The sequence below is a fragment of the Marmota monax genome, unplaced genomic scaffold (assembly GCF_021218885.2).
Source record: "Marmota monax isolate L192 unplaced genomic scaffold, Marmota_monax_Labrador192_F-V1.1 WCK01_AAM20220418_F8-fsc00015, whole genome shotgun sequence".
NCBI classification, from domain to species: Eukaryota; Metazoa; Chordata; class Mammalia; order Rodentia; family Sciuridae; genus Marmota; species Marmota monax.
The window spans coordinates 12,093,728-12,118,774 of NW_026692194.1; the positions used below are offsets into that span (position 1 = coordinate 12,093,728).

The following is a 25,047-nucleotide window of genomic DNA, read 5'->3' on the forward strand; positions in this document are numbered from 1 at the left end:
CAAATGTTCTTTATAGTCTCCAAAAAGGGCTCCAGTGAATTGCTTCTCCTTTTCCCCAAGTTTTTTGTGGAGTCCTGGTTCATGTATAAAGAAACTGGGACATTTATTTTTGGAAAGTGATTTTGAAAAACGTTTTTTAAATCAGCTTTGGAACTACATTTTTTTTTTTTTAATTTTTCTTCTAACAAACATTGTATTGTATTTGAAATGTAAATTTTGTGCTTATACAGGAAGATATCAAGTCTCTGACTGCACATATAGTTGAAAACTTTTATAAAGCACTTGAATCGATTGAATATGTTCAGACATTCAAAGGATTGAAGACTAAATATGAACAAGAAAAAGACAGACAAAATCAGAAACTGAACAGGTATTGCTGGAGTATACTATATTTATAGCTTACAAATTGAATCCAAACATTTCCATAGTTTAGATTTTTTTATTTGAAATTTACCAAGGAATTTTCTGTCACTAGATAGGACAGGGTTGTGTAAGAGAACAGGCTTTCCTCCTTACCCCAAATAATCTAGTAACTCCAAATCCATTATATGATGACTTGCTACCCTGTATGATAACTCAAGATGAATTTTTAGTTGAGTTTATAATATCTGAAAATATTTTAGAGAATTGGACTATATTTTGTACCATGACTGAGGTGATTTTGATATAATTTGCACACAGTTAAAATTACCTTAGTTTCTCTTGGAACTAATGTAGTCATGAATTTTAAATCATTACTCAATATTTGTGATATATTTCTTACAGTGTACCATCTATATTGCGTAGTAACAGATTTCGCAGAGATACAAAAGCCTTGGAAGAGGATGAAGAAATGTGGTTTAATGAAGATGAAGAGGACGAAGGAAAAGCAGTTGTGGCACCAGTTGAAAAATCTAAGCCAGAAGATGATTTTCCAGATAGTTATGAAAAATTTATGGAGACTAAAAAAGGTATTAACATTCTGAAATTTTAAAAAATTGTGCCTCCTTTTGTTTAGTAGAGAAATTTATCTGTATGGGCATTCTTTTCATGTTTAAATTTTTTTTTTCATGTTTGGTTTTTATTTAGAAATTTTATCATCTACTAACACTTTTCCTTCTATGGAGTCTAGGCTTTATTCTACACTAAAATTCTGCTAGGGATTTTTATTACTAGATTATTTGAGGATTTCTGTTATTATTGAATAATAAAAAATATATAGATTCAAAGAAATATTCTGTAGTACTTTACCTTCACTTTTTACCTTCACTTTTTAAAGCTTAGAAAACTGAGCTCAAAGAAATAACTTTGTTCTAAATTTTAAAGCTTTTATAAAACTTGACTAAAGAAAATAATTAAGAAAAAAAGTTAAATTTCCCCCGACATTCAGATATGTCTAACTTGTTTTATAAAACTAAGATCTTATTACTTATCTTTCAGAATAACTACTCACTTTAATTTTATGTCCTCAGGAGTTGGCATTTTTGGAATACTGTCTTGCAGATATCATTTAAATGCTTAATAAAAATTTATATGTTAAAAGACAAAGCATTTCCTGGACTTATAAGGAATATGTACCTTTTGATAGACAGATTCTTCTTAATCCTTATAGGTACCACTCTTACTACTGTTGAAAGAAGCAGTAAGGCCATACTTTTAAGTATTGCAGCCAGTGTTGAGTGCCATGCTGTTAAGAATCACATACAGAAATAGAAGTAACTGGATATTAAAGGGGCTGGATGCTTATACCATAAAAGAAATATAAGGAAACTGGAATATTCAGGGAATGAGACACTGATAGACTTGATATAGATGTTTTAAGTATTAATTGTGGGGGAGGTTATTAGGTTTTAACAAGGAATAAAGAAGTATAGAGTCAGTGAACAGAAGACAATAAAAGGAAGAGGCAGACAGTAGACAGTTCATGAATCTTTTCAAGAAAACAGTACAACATTGTAGAACTCTAGCATAGAATGGCTGATTCTTATATGATTCTTTTTTGGCTGATTCTTATGATTCTTTTTTTTTTTTTTTTTTTTTTAAGAGAGGAAGAGAGAGAATTTTTTAATATTTATTTTTTAGTTTTCGGGGGACACAACATCTTTATTTTATTTTTATGTGGTGCTGAGGATCGAACCCAGCACCCCGCACATGCCAGGTGAACGCGCTACTGCTTGAGCCACATCCCCAGCCCTCTTATATGATTCTTAATGCTCTGATGCTCACAAAATTAGATTTCTGGGACTCCAGGTTATACAGATATCACCATACACATGCTATCCTCTTAGAAAGCAAAGGCAGTGTGTTATTTTGATGTTTTAATTGTTATTTTCAAATGATTTGATTTAACATTATTTATTGATATAGGCTCAAATTTTTACTTTTGCTTTTAGCAAAAGAAAGTGAAGATAAAGAAAACCTTCCCAAAAGGACATCTTCTGGTGGCTTCAAATTTACTTTCTCCCACTCTGCGAGTGCTGCTAATGGAACAAACAGTACAAACAGTAAATCTGTTGTGGCTCAGACACCACCAGCAAGTTCTAATGGGTCTTCTTCCAAAACTACAAACTTGACTACGTCAGTAACAGCCACCAAGGTATGTGAATTAGCACTACACAAAAACAAACTTTGCCTTTTCCATCTGTAAAATTGTTTCATGTTTACTGAAGAAAATTTGTAAAATCAGAGCAATTTCAGAGAGGAAAGAACTTAAACCATCAGAACATGATGGTTAATATTTATTTACTTTTCTTCAGATCTGAGTTTATCTGACACAAAATTGAAATACTCCTATAAACACATTGTGTGTTTGCTTCTGTTTATTATAAGAATGTTGTTATTAAAATGTTATTGACTGTAGAATCTCATTTTATTTAGCTATATCATAATATATGTAAGCATCCTTCCCCATCCCTCCCCATACCTAATTGTTTTTTTTAGTACTAAGTTGATTCTGATATTTCACTGATTTGACTACTAGTTGTTGTATTTTACATTATTTTATTGAATAGTTAAAGTACTAGAATGTTTTCACACATATTGTCAAATTCATCTCCAAAGGTCTGTATCAGTTTATTTTCCCATCAGCAGTATATGGGTGTGCTTGAATCACTGCAGCTTTGTCAGTGTTGTTATAATTATTCTTAATCTTTTCCAGTTAGGTAGAGTATGTAATATCTCTTTTCCAATTATGTGTCACTTATTATAGTAGTAAGGTTGAATTCTCTCCTTTGTGTGTTGTCTGTTGGTTTATATTTTTCTTAATGTAAATGAATCTTTGGTTAAGGATATTAAGAATATATCTGTAATTCTCACAGCAAATGTACTTCCCATTGCTTATTTTTCTTTTTATAAACAAATTTAAATTTTATATCAAACTATTCTATTGTTTATTTAGATTTTTCACTGCGTGAAACCATTCTTTCACAAAGAGTGACTTAAAAATTAAAATGCATTAGAATATAGGACATCAGTTTGTGTGTGTGTGTGTGTGTGTAGATAGATAGATAGATATAGATAGATAGACAAAACAAGGAAAATGTTATAGTAGTACAAAACTTAACTGAAGGAATACATCTTGTTTTGAACAGGAAATATACTTTTACTGTTTAGCAGAAATGTAGAATAACTTTTTTTATTGGTGCATTATAGTTACACATAATTTATTATGCCATGTTTGTACATGCACATAACTTAATGAATCATTCAGTATTGTATTGAGGTAGGCTTTTGATTAAAGATAACATAAGTAGCATTTTCAATGAGATTCTGTTTGAAACATTCAGGTTTTTTTAACTAGAAATTTTTAAAATTAATTTTCACTCTTCAGTAAGTATATCGAATATATCGATATTAGTATATCAAGACATTAAGAATATCTGCCATGGAATTTTACTGTGTGGTTCAAATCTTGGCTCTGCTTCTTTCTAGCTATTTGACCTTGAATAAGTTATTTAGTTCTCCAGGCCTTAGATATCTGATTTTATATGGAGATATATCATCAGCACTTGCTTTATAAAGCTTGTTAAGAAATTTAAATTATTTAGTAAATGTATCGTGCTTAGATTACTGCTTAGCACTTTCTTTTAAATCAACATAAAACATGTACTTATTTTCAAAAGTCAAATACTGGTCACATTTATATTTTTTTAAAAAATCAGTACTATGTTTCTGCTATATATATATATATATATATATATTTTTTTTTTTTTTTTTTTTTCCCTTTTTGGTACTAGGAATTGAACCCCTGGGGCTTTCAAACACTGAGCCACATCCCCTTCCCTTTGTTATTTTTTATTTTGAAGCAAGCCCTCACTGAGTTGCTGAGCTAGCTTTTGGAACTTGTGATCCTCCAGCCTCAGCCTCCCAACTTGCTGTGCACCACAGCAGCTGGTGCTTTATATTCTTAATAGCTGTTTTTACTTTTGTAAGTAATGTTATTGCTGCTGTGTTGTTTATCAAGTTCAGACATAATTTGTTAATTCCCTTATTATGGAATGAATGTTTAGCCTTCTTATTTTCACATTTGAATACTCCTTACAGCATCCTCACCTTTATTTCTCCATTTATCGTAATTTTTTAAAAAGTGTTTGATAAGTTTGTGATAATGAAGACAACATAAATATTGTTTATTTTATACTCTTCTGTAGTGTTAGTCTTTATAAATTTTCACTTTTTCTAGAGTAAACATCAGTACTGCCTTTTCTTTTGTTAAAATAGTTATGTGTCCATTGCTAATTCTGAAGGACTTTTCTTAGGTTATTTTCGTGCATTTTTCTCTTGAAATCTTTCATTCTGTGCCAATCTAGACTACTTGCTATACAGCCATTGTCTTGAGGCTTCCTTTTTTGCCTTTTACTCTAAGACTTTATTTTTGCTTCTCTCCTGTCTTGTAATATTATTTGTTTCCCAAATCCTATGTCTCTGTTTTTTTCTTGATTTCCTGTCTCATTTTGATGGAGTATATCTTCTATTTTAAACTTTTATTAACAATTTAACTGAATGCAAAACCAGATTGGCAATAATTTTTCTTAAAAAAAAATGAAGCTTTTGTTGTCCAGAGTTTTTAAAGACATTCTTATTCCTCATCCTTTTTGTGTGACTTTATTTTCTTCATGAAAGCATTTAGGGTTTTAGGGTTTTAGCCCTACATTTGAAAATTTAACAGTCATTCTTCCATTGAACAGTCATGTCCTTCTATTTTGGAACATTTTCTGCTGTTTCACTATAAGTTATTATTTGGATGGAGTCTTCTGGATTTGTCCTACTAATCATTTCTGTGTTTTCCTGTCCCTTTTTTTTGGTGATATTTCCTTATCCTTCCAAACAATTGTTTCAATTAAGTGCAAGCACAAATGTGTTTTCCAACCCTTTTGTCACTAACAACAGATTATAAAATATATTCTATGTCTTTTGGGATAAAAACAGTGATTGTTCTTAAAACACGTTAATTGCCCCATTACACTAGATTTTCACAAAATTTTGAAATTAAATAAGAAGTAAAGCACTAATTTAATTTGTTTACAATACTCTTGAAAAACTATGGCCACATTCCTTAAAGATGTCAGGTTCTTTATCCCAGTGGCCTTTAGTTTAGCTATTTCACCACAGGTGTCAATTGATACAGTTGAAGATGGGCAAGACTTTAGGTCCTAATGAAATTTTTTTTTTAATATTTTTTTTAGCTGTAGACACTTTAGTTTTACATGGCGCTGAGGATGAACCCAGTGCCTCACACATGCAAGGCAAGCGCTTTACTACTGACCTATAGCACCAGCCCCCCTAATGAAATTTTTTAAAAGATACTTTTTAAAGATTTGAATGCTATAAAGACACAAAGCACTTTGTTATACACATTTTCTGAGAAAAAACTTAGTAGCTTCTTAATGTGATTAGTGAATGCTAAAATAGATACTTCTTTTGCTACAGATTCACAGAAAAAAAAAAATCAACCCTTCATTTTTTTTCATGTAAAGTTTCACTTGATCTTTCCATGTGAAAACATTAGAAAAACTCCTGCATAGACTTCAAAAGGATGAATATACCTTAATCTGTAGTTAAACCCTAATAATGGACATTAAAGTTATTTCCTGCTCTTTGCAGTTAGAAGCACTGCAACAATGTGACCTACAGTCAATCATTTCACATACATGTATTTTTCTACATAGAATGTGTTTATAATTCTGATAATTATTCCAAATGTAAAATAGGAATAAATGATAATTTCTTAACCTAATAATATACTTCCATTACTAAACGCTAGTTTTGTACATAGGAAATACCAGAAGTATTCCCACTTAATCGGGAACATGACAAAATGCCACTAACACTGCTGTTGTTCTGGTGTATTGATCAAGGCAGTTAGGTGAGATAAAAGTTGTTAATATCAAAAGGGAAATATAAAAACTATCGCTTTGGTTTTTTGAAAATATTTAAAATCATGTGTTAGTAAGATATATCTTCTTTATTTCCTTCAGTGAAGGATGATTCTTGAATTCCATTTCAGATTTATTAACATTAAGAGTTATTTATATCATTAATGTTATTATATATTATACATACTAAATACTGTTCTCTAATTACTGGATGTTGAAGCATACTTGCATACTTCATCATCTAAGTAAATTATCACTAGAGGAATTGGTTTGTTTCAGAAAAAAAATTACATTGTCTCTTCATAATTTGTCTTGATTCCTTTTTTAACTTTTGTTTTGTTAATGGTTTCTTTGTTTTGTATTTGATATTTTCCTTACATTTTTGGTGCTTCATATAAGTAACCGGATACCGTAGCATAAGTCTATAGTCCCAGCTACTTGGGAGGCTGAGGCAGGAGGCTTGCTTGAGTCCAGGAATGCGAAGCCAACCTGGGCAACATAGCAAGACCTTGTCTCAGAAACAAAAAAGAAAAAGATTTAACAAGTTGTCAATTCAGTAAAAGAAAGGATCAACAAATGATGTTATAAACTGGATATCCACATGCAAAAAAGTTATGGTGGATCCCTAACTCATACCATGTACGAAACAACTCAAAATGAATAAAGAACTAAACATAGGAGTTAAAAACATAAAATCCTGAGGGAAAACACAGGTGTAAATGTTCATGACTTTGGATTAGGCAGGGATATCTTAGATATGAAATAAAAAGAAAAAAAAAAACTAAATAAATTGAATTTCATCAAAATTAAAAACTAATGTGCTTCAGAGGATACTACTGTAAAGTGAAGACAACCTACAAAATGGGAGAAAATATTGCAAATCATGTAAGGAATTGGTACCCAATACCTCAATGTAACAACCCAGTTTTGAAATGGACAAGTATTTGAATAGACATTTCTCCAAGGAAAATACATAAAATACATAAATATTTAGCATTATTAGCCAGCTAAGGAAATACAAAACTACAATAAAGTACCACTTCACACCCATTAGGATGATTGTAATTTTAACAAAAAATGGACAAAAGCAGTGTTGGCAAGGTTGCAAAGAAATTGTGACCCACTTGCTGATGGGGAGGTAAAAATGCAGCAGCTTCGGAGTACAGTCTGGTAGTTCCCCAGAAAATTAAACACACAAGTTAACCATATGATTCCAGCAATTCCACATCCCAGTACATATTCAAGAAAACTGAAACATGTACATGAATGTTAATAGCAGCATTATTCAGAATAGCCAAAAAGTGTCCTAATGACTAGTTTAATAAAATGTGGTATATCCAAATGATGGTTATTATTCAGACATGAAGAGGAATGATGTGCTGATATATGCTACAATATAGATTAAACCAATCACAAAAAGCCATAACCACAAATCCATGGAAAAAAAGACCCGGACAGACCCTGGAAAGTGACTGTTAATGCGGTTTGAGACTTTTAGGAATAGGGGAGGGTGATGGAATTAGTAGTGATGGTACATTAGTAATGATGGTTGTAATTTACTAAAATTGCTGAATTGTATACTTTAAAGGGGTGATTTGGACTTAGAGCAGTGCTTTGGGGGAAGGTAGTTTACTTTAGTTTAACCACCCACTTAGATGGCTCCAATGGCTTGGGTAGGAACTAATTGTTACAGCATAGCTAGTCTACCACATCTGGGAAGTATAAGCTTCACTGAGGTGTTCTGAGCCTGAAAAAGAAAGGGGGGTGGTGCCTGCTCAGTTTTACAGAATTAAGTTTATCCCATTTTCATCCTGGCATCTTACCTTTGCCCTACTTTGCCTGAAGTCCCAAAGTTCTTTATAGAGTGATTTTCTCTATAGAGTCTATTTTCTTTATAAATGGTGGTGATGGAAGAACACAGATTTCGTGGCTGTCAGAGGGACAGGATCAATGGCCCGTTTGTCTGTTTTACTTGTCTTCCCTCTTTTCCCCCACTGTTTTTGTACCTTTGCTGTTGAGTCTTCTGAAGTTCTCTAAGAAAAATCAATTTATTCTCATTTCTTTATCTCATTATAGATACTTAGTTCTGGTTTCTATTAAGAGTTACCTTGTCTCTGATTTTTCTTGTCCAAATATTCCTTAGCTTTCCTATGCTATTTTTCCCTCTTCCATTTCTTTGAGGGTAAATTTCTTTCACTTCAGTGAAGTTTTAGAAGGCAGAAGTAAATGCATTTATTGATCTTCCAACAGCTATAGTCAATGTAAGTTCTCAAATTACACAGATGTAATGATTTTTAAAAATTAGTGCTAAGAAAAAACTAGATAAATTTATAGTGCAAAAATCCTTAATAACTTCACATCTTATCCATATAATATTCCACATACAAAAATGGTTTTCAACTTCATTAATAAGAAAAATCATTATAAAAAATGAAATTTTTAAGAGACTACTCCTTGAAAACAATCCAAACGTCAACAGAAAATGTTTGATGAGTGAGTCCATACAATGGAATACAAAAGTTTTGAAAGAATAAAATGGGATTTATGTGCTAACATCAGAACCTTTCTACCATGTATTTTTAAGTGGAACATGATTGTGGGTACCTGTACTTATTAACAACTTGATATTTTAAAACAATAAATTTCTGGATGTATACATTAAAAATATGGAATCTAGCCAACTTTATAGGGTACATCTGGATTATATAAGCCTTTTGACTTCCAACATTTCACATTTTGTATTCTTATTTTTATTGTAAACATGACTTTTAAATGTATGTTTTTGGTATGTATATGCATTGAAATATGAATAAAATTCAAAATTAAATTGTTTTGGTGGGCTTTTCAGACAATTTATTAATCTTAAACCAAAAAATATCATTTAGGTGTTAACCATTTGAGACTGAAATATTTGTACATTATGGTACATCTTCTTAAGCATAATTAAAATGTATTGGTAACTCACGGTCATCTTTGTGAATATCACTGATGCCTTTTTATACTGCAGTTCTTCTTTCTTCTCTCCCAATTTGTGTGACTTAGAAACCAAATAACAGAAATAATGATAAATGGTAGCTAAGAGCACTTACTGAACACTACATACCAAGTACTCAGCCAAAAGTGCTTTATATCTTGTGTTTTCAATCTAATTTTCAACTAGTTCAGTGAGATCTAAATACTACTACTATGCAAATTTTACAGATGAAGAAAACTGAATATAGAGATATTAAATCATTTGCCCAGGTTCGTGCAGATATATAAAACATTGCAATTTGAACTCAAGACTACAATCAATGTATTAATATGCTGCCTCTTGCTTACTGGAACTTCAGACCACCTATGACTTTGCTGAGAAGAAGTAGGATTCTCACAAATATATTTAGTTCACAGACTTTCTAATAACTATTCTAGGTGCTCAAAGCCCTTTTTTGATGAACAGTAATGTTTTACTTAGGTTCTGATAAAATGTTAACACCAGATGCCTATATTCTTAGGTATGAAGAATGAGTTATACTTTAGCTGTATTTGTTCATCCACTACAGGTCTGAAGGGTTTGAACTAAATAATGTTTACAGTTAAGAGGGCTAAGTTTCATGGAATTGGTTCAAAGTAATTGCAATTCTGTGGACTGCTACAATTTTCTGGAGAGTACAGAGCTTCAATTGGACTTTAAAAGGAGTCTGTTGTTCATAAAAGGTCAAAACCTTGAATTGCCTCATCCTTATTTTCAGTTATTAGCTTTTAGTAACCAGGTGATGTTACTGGTTAGTGATGTCTTCAGCCTTTTAAACTATTCTTCAAAAGCAGAATGAAAACAATGTGTACTAAGTAATAAAATACACACATGAACAGACTACAGACTTCATTTCCCCACAGTGAAGTTTTGCTGAATTGAGTTCTTAAAAATCTAAGAAATAGTAGAAAAGCTGAGGATTACTGAGTATGCTACCAATTAGTACTCAGTAAATGTTCATGATTTTAGGCAGTTCCTTTCTTAAATTCCAATGTGTTAATATCAGATATGTCTGATTTAGAAAAATAGTTTCTAATATCTTTTAGTGAAAACATTTGTACTAATAATTGTACCAATAAGGTTTTTTTTTTTTTTTAAGTTACCTGTTTAAAACATTTTTTTAATTCTTCAATAGGGAAGTTTGGTTGGCTTAGTGGATTATCCAGATGATGAAGAGGAAGATGAAGAAGAAGAAACATCCCCCAGGAAAAGACCTCGTCTTGGCTCATAAAATATTTACTGGGGGACTCCCAACATGTGGTCTTCTTACTAAAATGCTGCAACTGTTCAATGAGTGGAAAAATCTGAATCAGAAAGCTTTCTCACTTGAACTTATAAATATACAAGGAGTAGCAGAAGATCCTCAGTATATCATCTAGGAGAGTTTAGTTCTGTAAAAAAAAGAAAAAAGAAAAAAAAAAAAACCGAGGATTCCCAGGAACTTGATTGCTTGCCAGTAATTAAGGGGTTTGCCTTTTCAGGCTGTAAAAAATGGAAAAAAAAAAAATTTTTTTTTTAATTTAAAAAAAAAAAGGCTAGTTACCAGAACCTGGGAGATAGTTTCTCAGCAAGGAAAGTCTCAGGTTTGGGGGAGGGAAAAGGTTGGTAAAATTATATTAATGCAGGGTTGCTCTGGGGGGTATCCAGTCTAGAAAAACGTTACAAAACTTCAGTTGCAAACCCAATAACATTACTTGTATAATGGTGCTGGCCATGTTATTGTTTTAATCAGTTGCCTCTTTTTAAAAAAAAAAAAAAAATTTATGGAAAACAAATAGAACTATCAAAAAAAAAAAAAAAAAGAAGTAGTAGTCAAGCTTTTGGGACCATTTCTTTGAAGACTTCACAGAAATTCAACCTTTTGAGTAGTTGGAGGGAAATACACCCTGTATTACAGCACATGTTAAATTTTCTACACCAAGAATTTTCAGTATGTATTTTGACAAAAATAAGCTGCATTCAAAATGGATAGTTTTGTTAATAAAATTTTTAAATCAGCACTTTTGAGATAATAGTAGCCAAGAAAACAGTTTGTTAGTATTCCATAATGATCCTCTTCAGAATCTTGGAAATGGACAGAACAGAATGTTTTTCAGTAACCTACCAGTACAATCCTTTGTAGAAGATAAATTCTGAAGTCCCTTTTTGCTTTGTTAGTAAAAAGTGTTTATCTTCAGAGCTGCAGGCAAGTATTAAAGCATAATTTATAAAGACTAATTAAAAAAAAGTGCTGAATTGTAGTATTTAATATCTAGAAGCCATTTTGATCCAAGGAGTTAAGTGTCAAGTCACATGCAGTACAGGAAACTTTCCCACAAGCAGACAAGGGTGTATGTAATACAAACAGCTGCTTTTTTAAAAGACTAAAAGCACATTCCATGTACCTAAAGGAATTTAAAATAACAAATTGAGGCAAACAGTTACAATGTTTTATTTTTAGAACAGCAGTTAACTGTAAATATTTTAATGTTAGTTTGCTCATCTATGATCTGAGATCATGCTGAGATGAGAAAAATGTCCCCAAACTACAATTTAATGCATTGGGAAAAAAAAAAAAAATCTAAAAATAGTAATTCCAGCTACAGTCTTTAGATCACCTTTGTAATGTGTTAATGGGTCCATTTTTTTCCTGGAATAGCTTAAACTGAAGCAGTTTTCCCTGTTTTGGAGATTTTGTAGTTAATTTTAATTTTGGCTATTGTTTGGAAAAGATGGGCTGTCTGTGTAGATATGAAGTATAGTTTTTCCATAAAACAGATGTTTATTTTGTATTAAAAATACCACTGTACTTGTTTTACACCATTTGTATACATGTGGTGATATTAATGCTGAACTGTAAAATTCAGGAATTAAAATGTGACCCTGTAATTCCATGATTGATGCTTGTGTTTGTTTTATGGTAAATATAAATTAACTCCATTTTAAATTATCTTTTAAAAGCCAATAAAATTATCATCCATAAATTTATTATAAGCCACTAGATCATGCAACAGTCTGAATGAAAGCCCTAAACCAATAACGGTCAACTGCACTTTTAACATCACTGATTACTTATAGAAAGTGAGCCTTGGGCAAGTAGAATCTCAGCACCAAAGATCACAGCAAAAAGCTATTCTTACTTCTTTGATTACAGGTATACATACAATAAAAACCTTACAATTTCATAACACAAGTGAGGTTATTTTCAACCAAGATCATATGAACACTCTTTCAAGCAAGTTTTATCAAGCTTCTTAGTTTTTATTAAATTCCTTCTTATAATCTAAAAGCAGCCCAAACCTAAAATATTACCCTATTTATTCTTGACTCAATTTTTTAAGTTCCAGTAGGAAGTTATCTTTGTATCTTATGAATACTTCAATTTTCCTTTTTAAAAAACTGACTTGAGTCTCAAACTTTTAAATCAACTTCATCATGGAAACTTTATAGCAGAAATGTGAATGTTTTCTTGAAATACAGGATGAGTTTTCACGGTACATATCTTATCAACATGAAAATAAAACATACCTTGATAGCTCAACTATAGGAGTCCACATTCACTGCCATCTTAAATAACTGCCCTCAGGCAGATCCTTATTTTCACTCATTGAAGCAAACCAGAGCCCACATTTGTATACCTTAGGTCCTCTTAAAATATCTGTAAATGTAGTGAATATAAAAGCTATTTTTAATTAAAAATTACATGAAATCATTCTGTTTTAAGCACTAGGTTTCTTCATCCATCTAGTGATAAAAATGTAGGGCTGGGGCTGTAGCTCATTGGTAGAGCTCCCGCCTCACGTGTGAGGCACTGGGTTCAATCCTCAGCACCACATAAAAAGTAAATAAAGATATTGTGTCCAACTAAAAAAGTATTTTTAAATTAAAAAATGTTAACCAATGTAGAATACTTTTTTGCAGTTTGGAGTTTAAACTCAAAAAATAAAATGAGCATTACTTTTTTTTTTTTTTTTAATATCACCCAACTGTAATTGGAAACTTAAAAGGGATACCAAAGCTGGGCATAGTAGTACATATCTGCAGTCCCAGCAACTCAGGAGGCTGAGACAGGAGGATCACAAGTTCAAGGCCAGCCCCACCAACTTAATGAAACCTTGTCTCAAATACAAAAAGGGTTGGGATTATGGGTCACTGGTAAAGTGCTCCTGAGTTTGATCCCTAGTACCACAAAAAACATACAGATATCTATATTTCTTTTAACAGACTACAGAAAACTTTTCTAGGGTCTTTTTTTAAAAAACCTATACCAGGTGGTAGCACTTCCCTCAACAAGCTCAGGCAGTTGTTCCCTTTGTTTTCATAGTAGCTTTTCAACAAAGTGTGGCTGAGTATTGACATTCATCACCTTTATTTTCCAAGTCCTAGTTGTCCTGCTTATTCAAGTGTACATGGTAAATATTCAGTTCGCCTTAAGACTGCCCAAGATATCTTCACTTTTCATTGGATTGCTTCCCACCAGGTAAACCCATAACTATTTTAGCCCAACCACTAGTTTACATATAACAACCATGCATCTTTAAAAAATGAAAATAATTTTGATAATGTAACCTCCCATTGCTCCATATTATAAAATTAAAATCCTTACATTCCCTTCAAGGCCCTACATAATATGAATAATCCCCCACCTATTTCTAATTTCATATGCTAACCCTCTCCACTCATTCTATATATATTCCAATTCTTCAGTGTGTGCTTTATTTTTTTTCCTGCTGCAGGACCTGAGTTATTCCTTCCCTCCATGCAATTACCCTTCCAATCAGCTTAAACATTACTTGCTCAAGGAAGTTTAACCAACTTGCCTTATGGCACTCTTCACTATTCCTTTTTAATTTTTTAAACTATTATTTTTAAAAATCTTTGGTGCTACTAGAGATTGAACCCAGGGGTGCTCTGGCACTGAGCTTCATCCCCACCCTTTTTTATTTTTGAGACAGGGTCTAGCTTAGTTGCCTAAGCTGGCCTCAAACTAACAATTATCCTGCCTGAGCCTCCCAAGAAGCTGGTATTACAGGTGTGTGTCACCCAGCTTGCACTCTTCCTTTCTAACACTTTGCTCTTTGGGCATTCTTCACAAACTTCAGGAAAACAGAGATCCCTTTAACCTACTTGTAGGTGTCTAAGTCAGAATGAATGAACGCACTTTCAACTAGTTTCTATACCCTCTAAGAGAAAACATTACTCCAAAATTTGTATTAAATTAATTAGTACAAGTAGCTGCCTTATGCACTATCCTTCACTTCAAATGTTTACTATGATGAGCTTATATTTACATTTAGAAAAGCAAGTATTTACTTAAAACTAACAGTCTTGGTTTAAGGATTAATAATTTATTTTTAAGAAAATTTGGACTTTTGCTAATTTTTAATTATTACTTATTAATAACTTCTTCTTTAAGTTTCTCTGCAAGCAATCGCCTCTTTAGTAGTGTTTGTTTCTCCTCTGCTGTCATTTCTGGTTTCTCTGTCATTTCCTTAAAAAAGAAGAAAAAAAGAAAAGAGAAAAGAAAAGAAAAAATTGGCTACAATATAAAATGGGTTCATTTGTATTTGTCTAAAATTCCCAACATATAGCCTCAAAAAAAAAAAAAAAAGACTAAGGACTTTGCAGGGTGGGGGGTGGACAATAAAGTAGTTTCCTTAAATCTTTTTGTAAAAATCTCTTAAAGTCTCTTAGAGGTGGTGGCTCAGATATTGACAGGACATTTCAAACATTTCAGATGGCTTAGGTAAGACAGATCACTGACCCCTTATGAACTCAGAGCAAGGCAAGTAAAAAAAAAAAAGAAACTGCTGTTATTTCTACCTCACAAAATCATCACAACTCACTCTTCCTAGAAAAGATGTAGCCACTGTTGCACTAGCAGGGTGGTTAATATGAATGAATCTATAAGCAAAATTCATTAGAGGCTCTTTTGCACATAATCTGATTTTGAGAATTCTACCTCTAGATATGAAATTTAAGCATACTAAGGCTAACCGTACCTCTACCTCCCCTGCAGGCTTTCCTTTTTGCTCCGTATTTTGGACCTGCTTAGTCTTTATATCCTTTCTCATGGACATCAACTTGTCTCTCTTCTGCTTGAGATAGTGCTCTCGTTGCCGCAGCTCTTCTGTTCCAAGAGCTGACAAGTTCTGGGTCAAATAACAGAAGAAACTATATAAATTTCACATCCACATAGTAAGTGGCAACAATACTTAATTAGATTCAATTAGAAGTTTGAATTCAAGATCACAAGAAAAGTCTTATGTGTGGCTGTTTACATTGTTCCTAGTACTTTGTCATTTAACACAAAGTTGTTAAAAACTGATATAGTGGGGCTGGAGTTGTGGCTCAAGTGGTAGAACGCTTGCCTAGCATGTATGAGGCACATGTATGAGGTTCGATTCTCAGCACCACATATAAATAAATGAATAAAACAAAGGTCCATCCATGTCTAAAAAATATTTTTTTAAAAAATGATGTAGTCTTTTACTTACTGCTATTGGTCCTTCAATGTTTGCATGTTCTAAGCCAGGAATCTTCAGGCTTTTTTGTGGGAGGGAGGAAATTTCAGGCATCATTTCCACTTTTCTTGCCAAAGGTTGCACTGACGGATTAGCAAAATGCACTTTAACTTCTGGCAGCAATTAAACAATGATACCAGTTAGAAATATTAGAGAAATGTTAAGAACTAAGGTAGAGTCACCAAACTGAGGTTACAATAATACTTGATTTTTCTTCATATTTATTCAACCAACATGTATTCATTGTCTACACTATACCAAGCATTTGGTGAGAATAATAAACATGGTCTCTGTTCATCCTTAAGAAACTTGGACTACAATTTCTATTATGAATAATGACGTTTCAACAAATAACAAGCTCCTACTGATTTTTAGAGGTTTTTTTGGGAGTGGCGGGGGTAGCAGAAATTGAACACAGGGGCACTCGACCACTGAGCCACATCCCTAGCCCTATTTTGTATTTTATTTAGAGACAGGGTCTCACTGTGTTGCTTAGCGCCTCGCTTTTGCTGAGGCTGGCTTTGAACTCGATCCTCCTGCCTTAGCCTCCCAAGTTGATAGGATTACAGGCATGCACCACTGCGCCCAGCCAAGCTCCTACTGTTTGTACAGTACTATAGCTACAAAAAGATAACCCTTGTTTAAAACATTAGAACCACTTTATGATATAATAAAAGGGTGCTACATAATCCAAATAAATAGTACACAAATTCTTTAATATGTAATTGGCTTCTAATTTTTTCTTGAAGGTAAAATAAGTAACTGTACATTTATAGAAAATTACTATAGGGGCTGGGGTTGTGGCTCAGTGATGGAGCACTTGCTTAGCAAGTGTAAGGCAATGGGTTCGATCCTCAGTACCACGTAAAAATCAATACATAAAATAAAGGTATTGTGTTCATCTACAACTTAAAAAAATTTTTTTTAAGAAAATTACTGTAAAGCTAAAGGATTTTTTACTTTACAACAGTAGCTACCAGTATTATCAATAACTTTGTAATTACATAGTGAAGATAACTATAAGCCTATAAATGCATTAAGAAAAATGTAAAGATTCTAAAACAAGCAGAAACTGGAAGCACATTTAAGTACTTAATACTTTTAGGTATTTGCTGACTGTTCCAAGAGACATCATTAACATTCTAATTGCTCCTCTGAGTCTTCTTTTTTTCTTTTTCCTAAATTTGAACCATTTTTTATTATAAGATTAGGTAATGTTGCCAGGTATGGTAGCACATGCCTATAAATTCCAGCGGCTCAGGAGGCTGAGGGCAGGAGGATTGCGAGTTCAAAGCCAGCCTCAGCAAAAAGCAAGACAGTAAGCAACTCAGTGAGACCCCGTCTCTAAAAAAAAATACAAAATAGGGCTGGGGATGTGGCTCAGTGGGCAAGAGCCCCTAAGTTCAATCCCCGGTACCCCCCCCCCAAAAAAAAAGATTGGGTAATGCTTTTCAAAGAAAGATAAAACATTTTCAGTCTAAGTACATGGGCTTCAAAACAAAGTAGAATGAGACAAACAAAGATATTAAAACGATGCAAAGAACTAAAAACATGATGGAGAAACATGGTACCTATGTCTCTAAATGATTAATAATCTTGCCAATGTAGAAAACCAGAAAAGGAACTTTGTCTATGCAAGAAACTTGACAAAGAACCACAACCCTAGCATAGAGTGAGTAAAATGACTTCAGTGCCAGGGAGTTTGAAGTAAGAAAAGCTCTACAGGCCTTTGAATGGTAAAGTAAGTCTCCATGAAAGAGCTAACTATGACAGAAATTAATGAGTTTAAATAAGTTATTGATAATATGCAGGTAGAGTTAAAAGTCTTTTTTACTAATGGTGATTAGCCATTAATAAAAAGAGGTAGACTTCGCCCCCAAAATATGGAACCACAGAGCTAGATAAGGGATGGTTCACTTTCTAACTCAGAAGCAGGGAATATATATGCATTTATATTCAGTTCATGTACTTAGGGTAGACAGTTCTTGCCTTCAGTTTGTTAGTGATGAACATATTGTATAATCTCAATCAGAGAGGAAAGTACTTGAAGCCAAAATACTTAGCTTCTCTGATTTTTAAGAAAGGAGGATCAGAAAGCCTCAAGAAAAAACAATTCATCTCTGGCAACTCTGCATCAGTTTGAGAATAGATACTATCTATTTCTAGCTGGAATAAAGGAAAAACATGAGAAGAGGAATAAGAAAGCAGGTCACCTTCTTGATGCTTCCAAATTTAGGTTTTTTTTTGTTGTTGTTTTTTGTTTTTAAGGTACTGGGGACTGAACTCATGAGTGCTTTAACATTAAACTACATCCCCAGCCATTTTTATTTTTTATTTTGAGACAGGGTCTCACTAAGTTGCGGAGGCTAGCCTTGAACTTCTGATCCTCCCAAGTTCCTGGGATTATAGGAGTGCATCACTTGTGCCCAGCCAAAATTAGGTCTTCTTAATGGATTTCCATCACTTTGCATTAACTGATTCCCTGATGTTTGCTATGCCCATTTGAAAAATATTTTTTTTGAAAATTGAAGTCATTACTTTTAAAAGCATCCACCATTTGCTCTGTGTCATTATTATGTATAACTGAGTTACATGTGGCTAGAGAAAGTTTTTTATAGCTTCACTTACTTAGTCAGATAAGGAACTCCACAGAACAAATTTATTCAAATTATGTCAGGTGCAAACATTAAACAGTATTTATACTTAGGTCTGTATAAAAACAAATTTGGGTCAGCAAATTAAAACAAAGCACAGACAATTTCTAAAAGTAGGAGTTTTGAAGATATAATTCAAGTGATGTTATTTCTACTTAAACTGCAGAATATGAAAAAAAGAAAAATGGTTAGATATGCTAGGAAGAAAGACAAAAAAATAACTTTTATAATCTTCCTTGTTTCAAATTCCCCTATTTGTTTTAAAAACTAAGATTATACTTCCTTAAAAATCAACGGATACTCTGCCAGGTGAGGTGGTACATGCCAATAATCCCAGCTACTCAGGAGGCTGAGACAGGAGGATCACAAGTTTGAAACCAGCCTCAGCAACTTAATGAGACTCCATCTCAAAATAAAAAGAACTAAGGATGTAAAGCATCCCTTGATCAATCCCCAGTATCTGATGATGACGATGATGATGATAAGAAGAAGAAGAAAAGAACTCCTCTAAGTAAAAAGGAATAGAGAGGATCTCACTCAACTTGATAAAGAATATCTAAAAAAAAAAAAAAAAAAAAAAAAAAGCCCAGATGTGGTGGCACATGCCTGGAATCTTAGCTACCTGGGAAACAGCATGAGGGTCACTTGAGCCCAGGAATTTGAGACCAGTCTGGGCAACAGAGTGAGAAAACTCTTTAAGACCTTATATTATGCTTACAGGATACAAGGTAAACATATACAAATCAATCACTTTTCATAATACCAGTAATAAACAAGTAGAATTTAAATTAAAAACACATGCCCCTAAAACTAGATCCCAAATATGAAATGTTTAAATATAAAATCTAACAAAATGTGCACAAGATTTCAATACAAGGAAAAATCATGTATGAAAGAAATTAAAGAATTAGTCTGAGCATGGAGACACAGGCCTATAATTCCAGTTACTTAGGAGGCTGAGGCAGGAGGATTGGAAATTTGAGGCCAATCTAGGCATATTAATGAGACCCTGTCTCAAAGTGAAAAGTAAAAAGAGCTGGGGATACAGCTCAAAGGCAGAACACTCCTGAGTTCAATCCCTAGTACCACCAAGAAAAAAAAAAAAAAAATCAAAACCAAAATAAATGGAGATATTCCATGTTCATGACATGACAGGAAGTTTCAATAGTGTCAAGATGAGAGGTCTTCCTAACTTAAGCCACAGATTCAATGCAATTCTAATCAAATCCCAGCAAGTTATTTTTGTGGATATCAACAAACTGATTCTCAAGTTTATATGGAAAGACAATAGTACCAGAATAGCCAACTTAAATTGAAAACCAAAGTAGGAGGACTGATACTCCTCAACTTCAAGACTTACAATAAACCTACAGTAATCAAAACAGTGTGGTATTGGTGGGGAAAACAAAATAAATAAATAAATCAGTAGAATAAAAAAAGGAGTCTAAAAATAGATCTACATAAATATAGTTAGCTGATCTTTGATAAAGGAGCAAAGACAACACAAAGAAGAGAGAATTGTCAACAAACAGTGCTGGAAAAAACTAAACATCATATGAAAGAACAAAATCTAAAAACAGACTTTACAATCTTCACAAAGATTAACTCAAAATGGATCACAGACCTAAATTTAAAATTCAAAACTATAAAATTCCTAGAAGATAACAGAAGAGAAAACCTAAATGCCATGGGTATGGTGATGACTTTTTAGATAAAATACCAAAATCACAAAAGAAATAATTAACTGAACATCATTAAAAAACCTCTGCTCTGATTCCAGTGACTCAGGAGGTTGAGGCAAGAGGATCACAGGTTTGAAGCCAGTCTCAGCAATTTAGCAAGACTCTCAAGATCCTGTGTCAAAATAAAAATAAAAAGAACTGGGAATGTAGCTCAGTGGTAAAGTATACCTAGATTCAATCCCCAGTACTTGAAAAAGAGGAAAAAAAAAAAGAAGGAGGAGGAAACCCCAACTTCTGCTCTGTAAAAACAAAAAACAGTATGAAAAAAATGAGAGGACAAGGAACAGACCAGGAGAAACTATCTGTAAAAGGTACGTCTGATAAAGGACTATTAAAGCACCCTTAAAAAAAACTTCAAAATATGAAAACCCTCAAAAAATAATAGGCCAAATAACTTAACAGATACACCACCAAATATACAGATGAAAAAATAAGCATGTGAAAAGATGCTCCATGGGGGACATGACTCAGTCATAGAGCATTTGCCTAGCAAGGCCCTGTGTTCAATCTCCAGCACCAACAACAACAAAAAAAAAAAAAAAAAAGAGGAAAACAGAAAAAAAAAAAGAGATGCTCCACATCACTTGTCATCAGGGAAATGCAAATAAATCAACAATGAGACACTATTATACACCTATTAGAATGGCCCAAATCTGGAACACTGACAACACCAAATGCTGGTAAGGGAAACAGAGCAAATGAAACTCTCATTCTGCTTGTAGGAATGCAAAATAGTACAACCACTTTTGAAGAGAGATGGGTAGTTTTCTTACAAAATTAAATGTACTCTTACCATGCAATTCAATCATGCTCCTTTGTATTTATCCAAAGGAACTGAAAACTTTCATTCACGTAAGAAAACCTACACAGCCCTTTATAGCAGCTTTATTCATAATTGCCAAAACCTGAAAGCAACTAAAATGGTCTTCTACCTGTGAATGAATAAACAAACTATGATACCTCCAGGCAATGGAACATTATTCAGTGATAGAAGGAAAAGAGCTATCAAACTATGAAAAGACATGGGAGGAACTTTAAATGCATACTGCCAAGTGAAAAAAAGCAATCTGGAAAGACTACACATACTGCATATTTTCAACTATGTGACATTCCAGAGAAGGCAAAATTATGGAAATAATAAAATGTCAGCAGTTACCAGGGGTCATAGGAGGAAAGAGAAATAAGCAGAGCACAAAGGATTTTCAGAACAATGAAACTACTCTGTATGATACTGTGATGATAGAGATATGTCATTATACATTTATCAAAACTCATAGAACATATAATATTATCAAGAGTGAACCTGTATACTATGGACTTTGGGGAATAATGATGTGTCAGTATATATTTTTCAACTGCAAAAAAGTATACTAAAAAAGTGAGGGATGTTGACAGTAGAGAGGTTATACATGTGTGGGGCAGAAGCTGTATGAGAAATCTCTGTACCCTCAGCTCAATTTTGCTGTGAACGAAAAACAATGCCAACAAAGAAAGTTTATTTAAAAACTTAAGTTGCTCTTGATGTTAAAAAAAAAAAATGGGTAAACATAAACTTATCTGAATTAAAGAAGTTTTTCTGAAATGTAGAAGAGCCTAGGGTTTAGAGTAAGATGACACAGATAAGACACAGTTTAACTAAGCTTTTTGCTTTTGCTCAATGATCTGGGACAAGTCACTCAGTTTTCTTGAATTTCTTGTTAAAAGAAAGAAAAAAATATATGTATGTATATATATGAAAAATAAGGAATTATATTATCTACTTCCCAGAGGCTTTTTTAATTGACAAAAATATTTATTTAATACCATAGAAATTCATGATAAAATGAACTGAATTCATGATCAAGGTTCAATTTCTAATTTAGATAGACTTTTTTTTTTTTCTCTTGAGGAAGAAGAGACCAAGCCTTGCCTATTTGCCACCTCAGCTGCCCTCAACCTCTTGCCTGCTTTCTCCAGAACCTGCCTCCACACCAGGTGCAGGACTATCTTTTGCAGTGTCTGTGGCAATAGCTACCTCCTGCCTCTGGTTCAGTATCCCATGAAGCCAGGGTGATCTTTCCAAATTACAAGTCAGCCTAAAACCCTTGGGGCTCCCCTGAACCGTTTAAAGATCGAAATCACCATTCTTTTTTTTTTTTCTTACATACATGACAATAGTGAAATGCAAGAAATACTTATTTTTTTCTACAGTATAGAAATCAGAACATATCGAAAGTGGATATGCCAAATATTTTACAAGGTCATACACTAATGTGTTGTACACTGAATTTCATTATATTTGATTTCAAAGACACAATTTCTGACTAAACATCTGGAAAATTTGTTTTACCTCATTTTTTAGTTGTGCTTTAATTCATTCTGAAGGTAATTTAATAGTATCTTCCAAGTTTGGCTTTTGCTTACAACACCATGTAATTGTAAACAAGAAAGAGAATACCAAAATTATGTGAACATATCTTGTATGCTGCAGCCATAGCACAAATGTTGGTGGCTCCCTCACAAAGAGTTTTTGCTCACAGCTCTAGGTTCTAGACTTCACTTAGAAATATGGGGACTATATTTTCTTTTCAGCTGAGTATTTCTTACCTGAAATAACTAAATTCACAAACAACTTTAAATTTTGAAGCCATTCAATATTCCCTCTGAGGTTTTTGAGGTTAAATATATGAGAGGATAATATGCTTTATACAATGTTTACATATTCAGAGTATTAGAGAATATTCAGTATAACTCAATCTTACCTGAGGGTGGGTGTTCAAAATGTTCACAATCCCCTTGGGAATTGCTCATTTTTGCAGCTTCACTAGTATGTACTGGGGGCTCTTCTGTTTTAGCCTCTAATAACTTCAGAATTCCAAAATCCAATTTAAAAAAAACACACACACACAGTTTAGATTAACTTTTACTAATCCAAGAGAGTCTATTTTCCAAAATTTTTAACATGTTATTAGCTCCTACTTTTTGAGGTAGGTAAATATTTCAATTTAAATCATACAGTATTAATGATAATTAGTATGATTTGAATTTGAACTTAGAAAGAACTGAGTGGAAACCCAGTCTTCGCCCTTACTATTCATGTGACTCGCAGTAAAACACCAAAAAATACTGTAAAAGAAACAAAACCATTTAATTACAAAGTGATTTTCCATTATTTGTTTAAAATAGTCTATATGTCACTACTATGAAATGCTTAAAGTAGCCACAGTTGGTTTACTTCTATTTCTAAAATGGAATAGTATATTTAAACCAAAGAGGGCTGGGGATGTGGCTCAAGTGGTAGTGCGCTCGCCTGGCATGCGTGCGGCCCGGGTTCGATCCTCAGCACCACATACAAAGATGTTGTGTTCACCGAAAACTAAAAAATAAATATTAAAATTCTCTCTAAAAAAATTAAAAAATAAACCAAAGAAATTGTTTAATCATAGGAAAAAAGTAAACTAATATTCATTTTTCTTTAAAAATCAAGAAAAATCCAACCTTATACAGCTTATTAGGCAATTCATGTATACCTAAATCATAAACCTCTATATGCTGGGTGATAGATACATGGGGATTCATTATTATTACCATCTCTACTTTTTTGTGTTTGATAACTTCCATAATAAAAAGTCTCAAAAAAAAAATCATTGACCCCTAAGACATATTATCCAAGAAACATACTATGTTTTGCATAAAATTAGAAGGTTATAATTACTATCTTCTAATAGTTATTTTGAACTGGTGTTGTTCTATATCTTTACATTTAAAAATCTTCATTAATACCTAAGAACTTTACTCCCTTTACTAAAAAGAAATCAAATCCCAATGGCTTGGGAGGCTGAGACAGGAGGATCATGAGTTCAAAGCCAGCCTCATCAACCGCCAGGTGCTAAGCAACTCATTGAGACACCATCTCTAAATAAAAATGCAAAATAGGGCTGAAGATGTGGCTCAGTGGTCGAGTGCCTCTGAGTTCAATCCACAGTACCTTCCCCCCAAAAAGATAAATCTCTTTCTTCTGCTTTTCACTGGGTACTTAGAGTAAAATGGATTTTTTAAAAACAGTAAAATAATACAAGTATGTATCATGACTAAGAGGAAAAAATGTGGAAAATGCCTGTAATCCCAGCAGCTTGGGAGGTTGAGGCAGGAGGATCAAAAGTTCAAAGTCAGCCTCAGCAAAAGCAAGGTGCTAAGCAACTCGTGAGACCCTGTCTCTAAATAAAAAAATACAAAATAGGGCTGGGGACATGGCTCAGTGGTCTAGTACCCTGAGTTCAATCCCTGGTAAAAAGAGGAAAAATTGGAAAACAACTTTTTTTTTTTTTTTTGGGGGGGTACTAGGGATTGAACCCAGGAGCACTTCATCACTGAGTTACATCCCCAGCCCTATTTTATTTTTTTTATTTTGAGACAGGGTCTCGCTAAGTTACCTAGGGCCTCACTAAATTGCTGAAGCTGGTCTCGAACTTGGAATCCTCCTGCCTCAGACTCCCAAGTCATTGGGATTGCAGGTGCCTGACAAAGAAATAAAGAAAAATATTTAAGTGACTGAGAGATAGTTTATATTAGGTTTCCTTTTCCCCTCAAGTAGATTGTGAAAATATAAAAAGGGAAGCAGCCAGGAAAGAATACATACTAGCTTCCCACACCTCTATCAGAGGAAAATATCCTTGGAAAGATTAGGCACTTTTTTTTTGGGGGGGGGGGGGGTAAATGTTTGACCAAATTATTTATGTACATTTCCTACAAACAATAACATTATTTCATATAACCACAATAAAGCCACCAAAATCAGGAAGT

The 25,047-nt window shown here is 33.2% G+C and overlaps 2 protein-coding genes across 4 annotated transcripts in view; one reads left to right on the forward strand and one right to left on the reverse strand.

Moving 5' to 3' along the window:
- Ppp4r3b (protein phosphatase 4 regulatory subunit 3B) overlaps positions 1-12,234 on the forward strand; it is a 61,700-nt gene extending 49,466 nt beyond the window's left edge. Inside the window, exons 13-16 of one of the 2 annotated variants that reach the window (XM_046423728.2) lie at positions 231-370; positions 787-950; positions 2,373-2,575; positions 10,502-12,234. In XM_046423728.2, the coding sequence (XP_046279684.1) occupies positions 231-370; positions 787-950; positions 2,373-2,575; positions 10,502-10,597 (603 nt within the window). In that variant the 3' untranslated portion in view covers positions 10,598-12,234. Of the gene's footprint in view, positions 1-230; positions 371-765; positions 951-2,372; positions 2,576-10,501 lie in introns of both variants that reach the window. The other variant, XM_046423720.2, reaches the window with a different exon arrangement.
- A 76-nt stretch (positions 12,235-12,310) lies between these two features.
- The window catches only part of Cfap36 (cilia and flagella associated protein 36), a 41,279-nt gene continuing 28,542 nt past the window's right edge, over positions 12,311-25,047 (reverse strand). Inside the window, exons 7-10 of one of the 2 annotated variants that reach the window (XM_046423749.2) lie at positions 23,007-23,109; positions 15,843-15,952; positions 15,348-15,497; positions 12,311-14,836 (exon numbers count right to left, since the gene is read on the reverse strand). In XM_046423749.2, the coding sequence (XP_046279705.1) occupies positions 14,735-14,836; positions 15,348-15,497; positions 15,843-15,952; positions 23,007-23,109 (465 nt within the window). In that variant the 3' untranslated portion in view covers positions 12,311-14,734. Of the gene's footprint in view, positions 14,837-15,347; positions 15,498-15,842; positions 15,983-23,006; positions 23,110-25,047 lie in introns of both variants that reach the window. The other variant, XM_046423740.2, reaches the window with a different exon arrangement.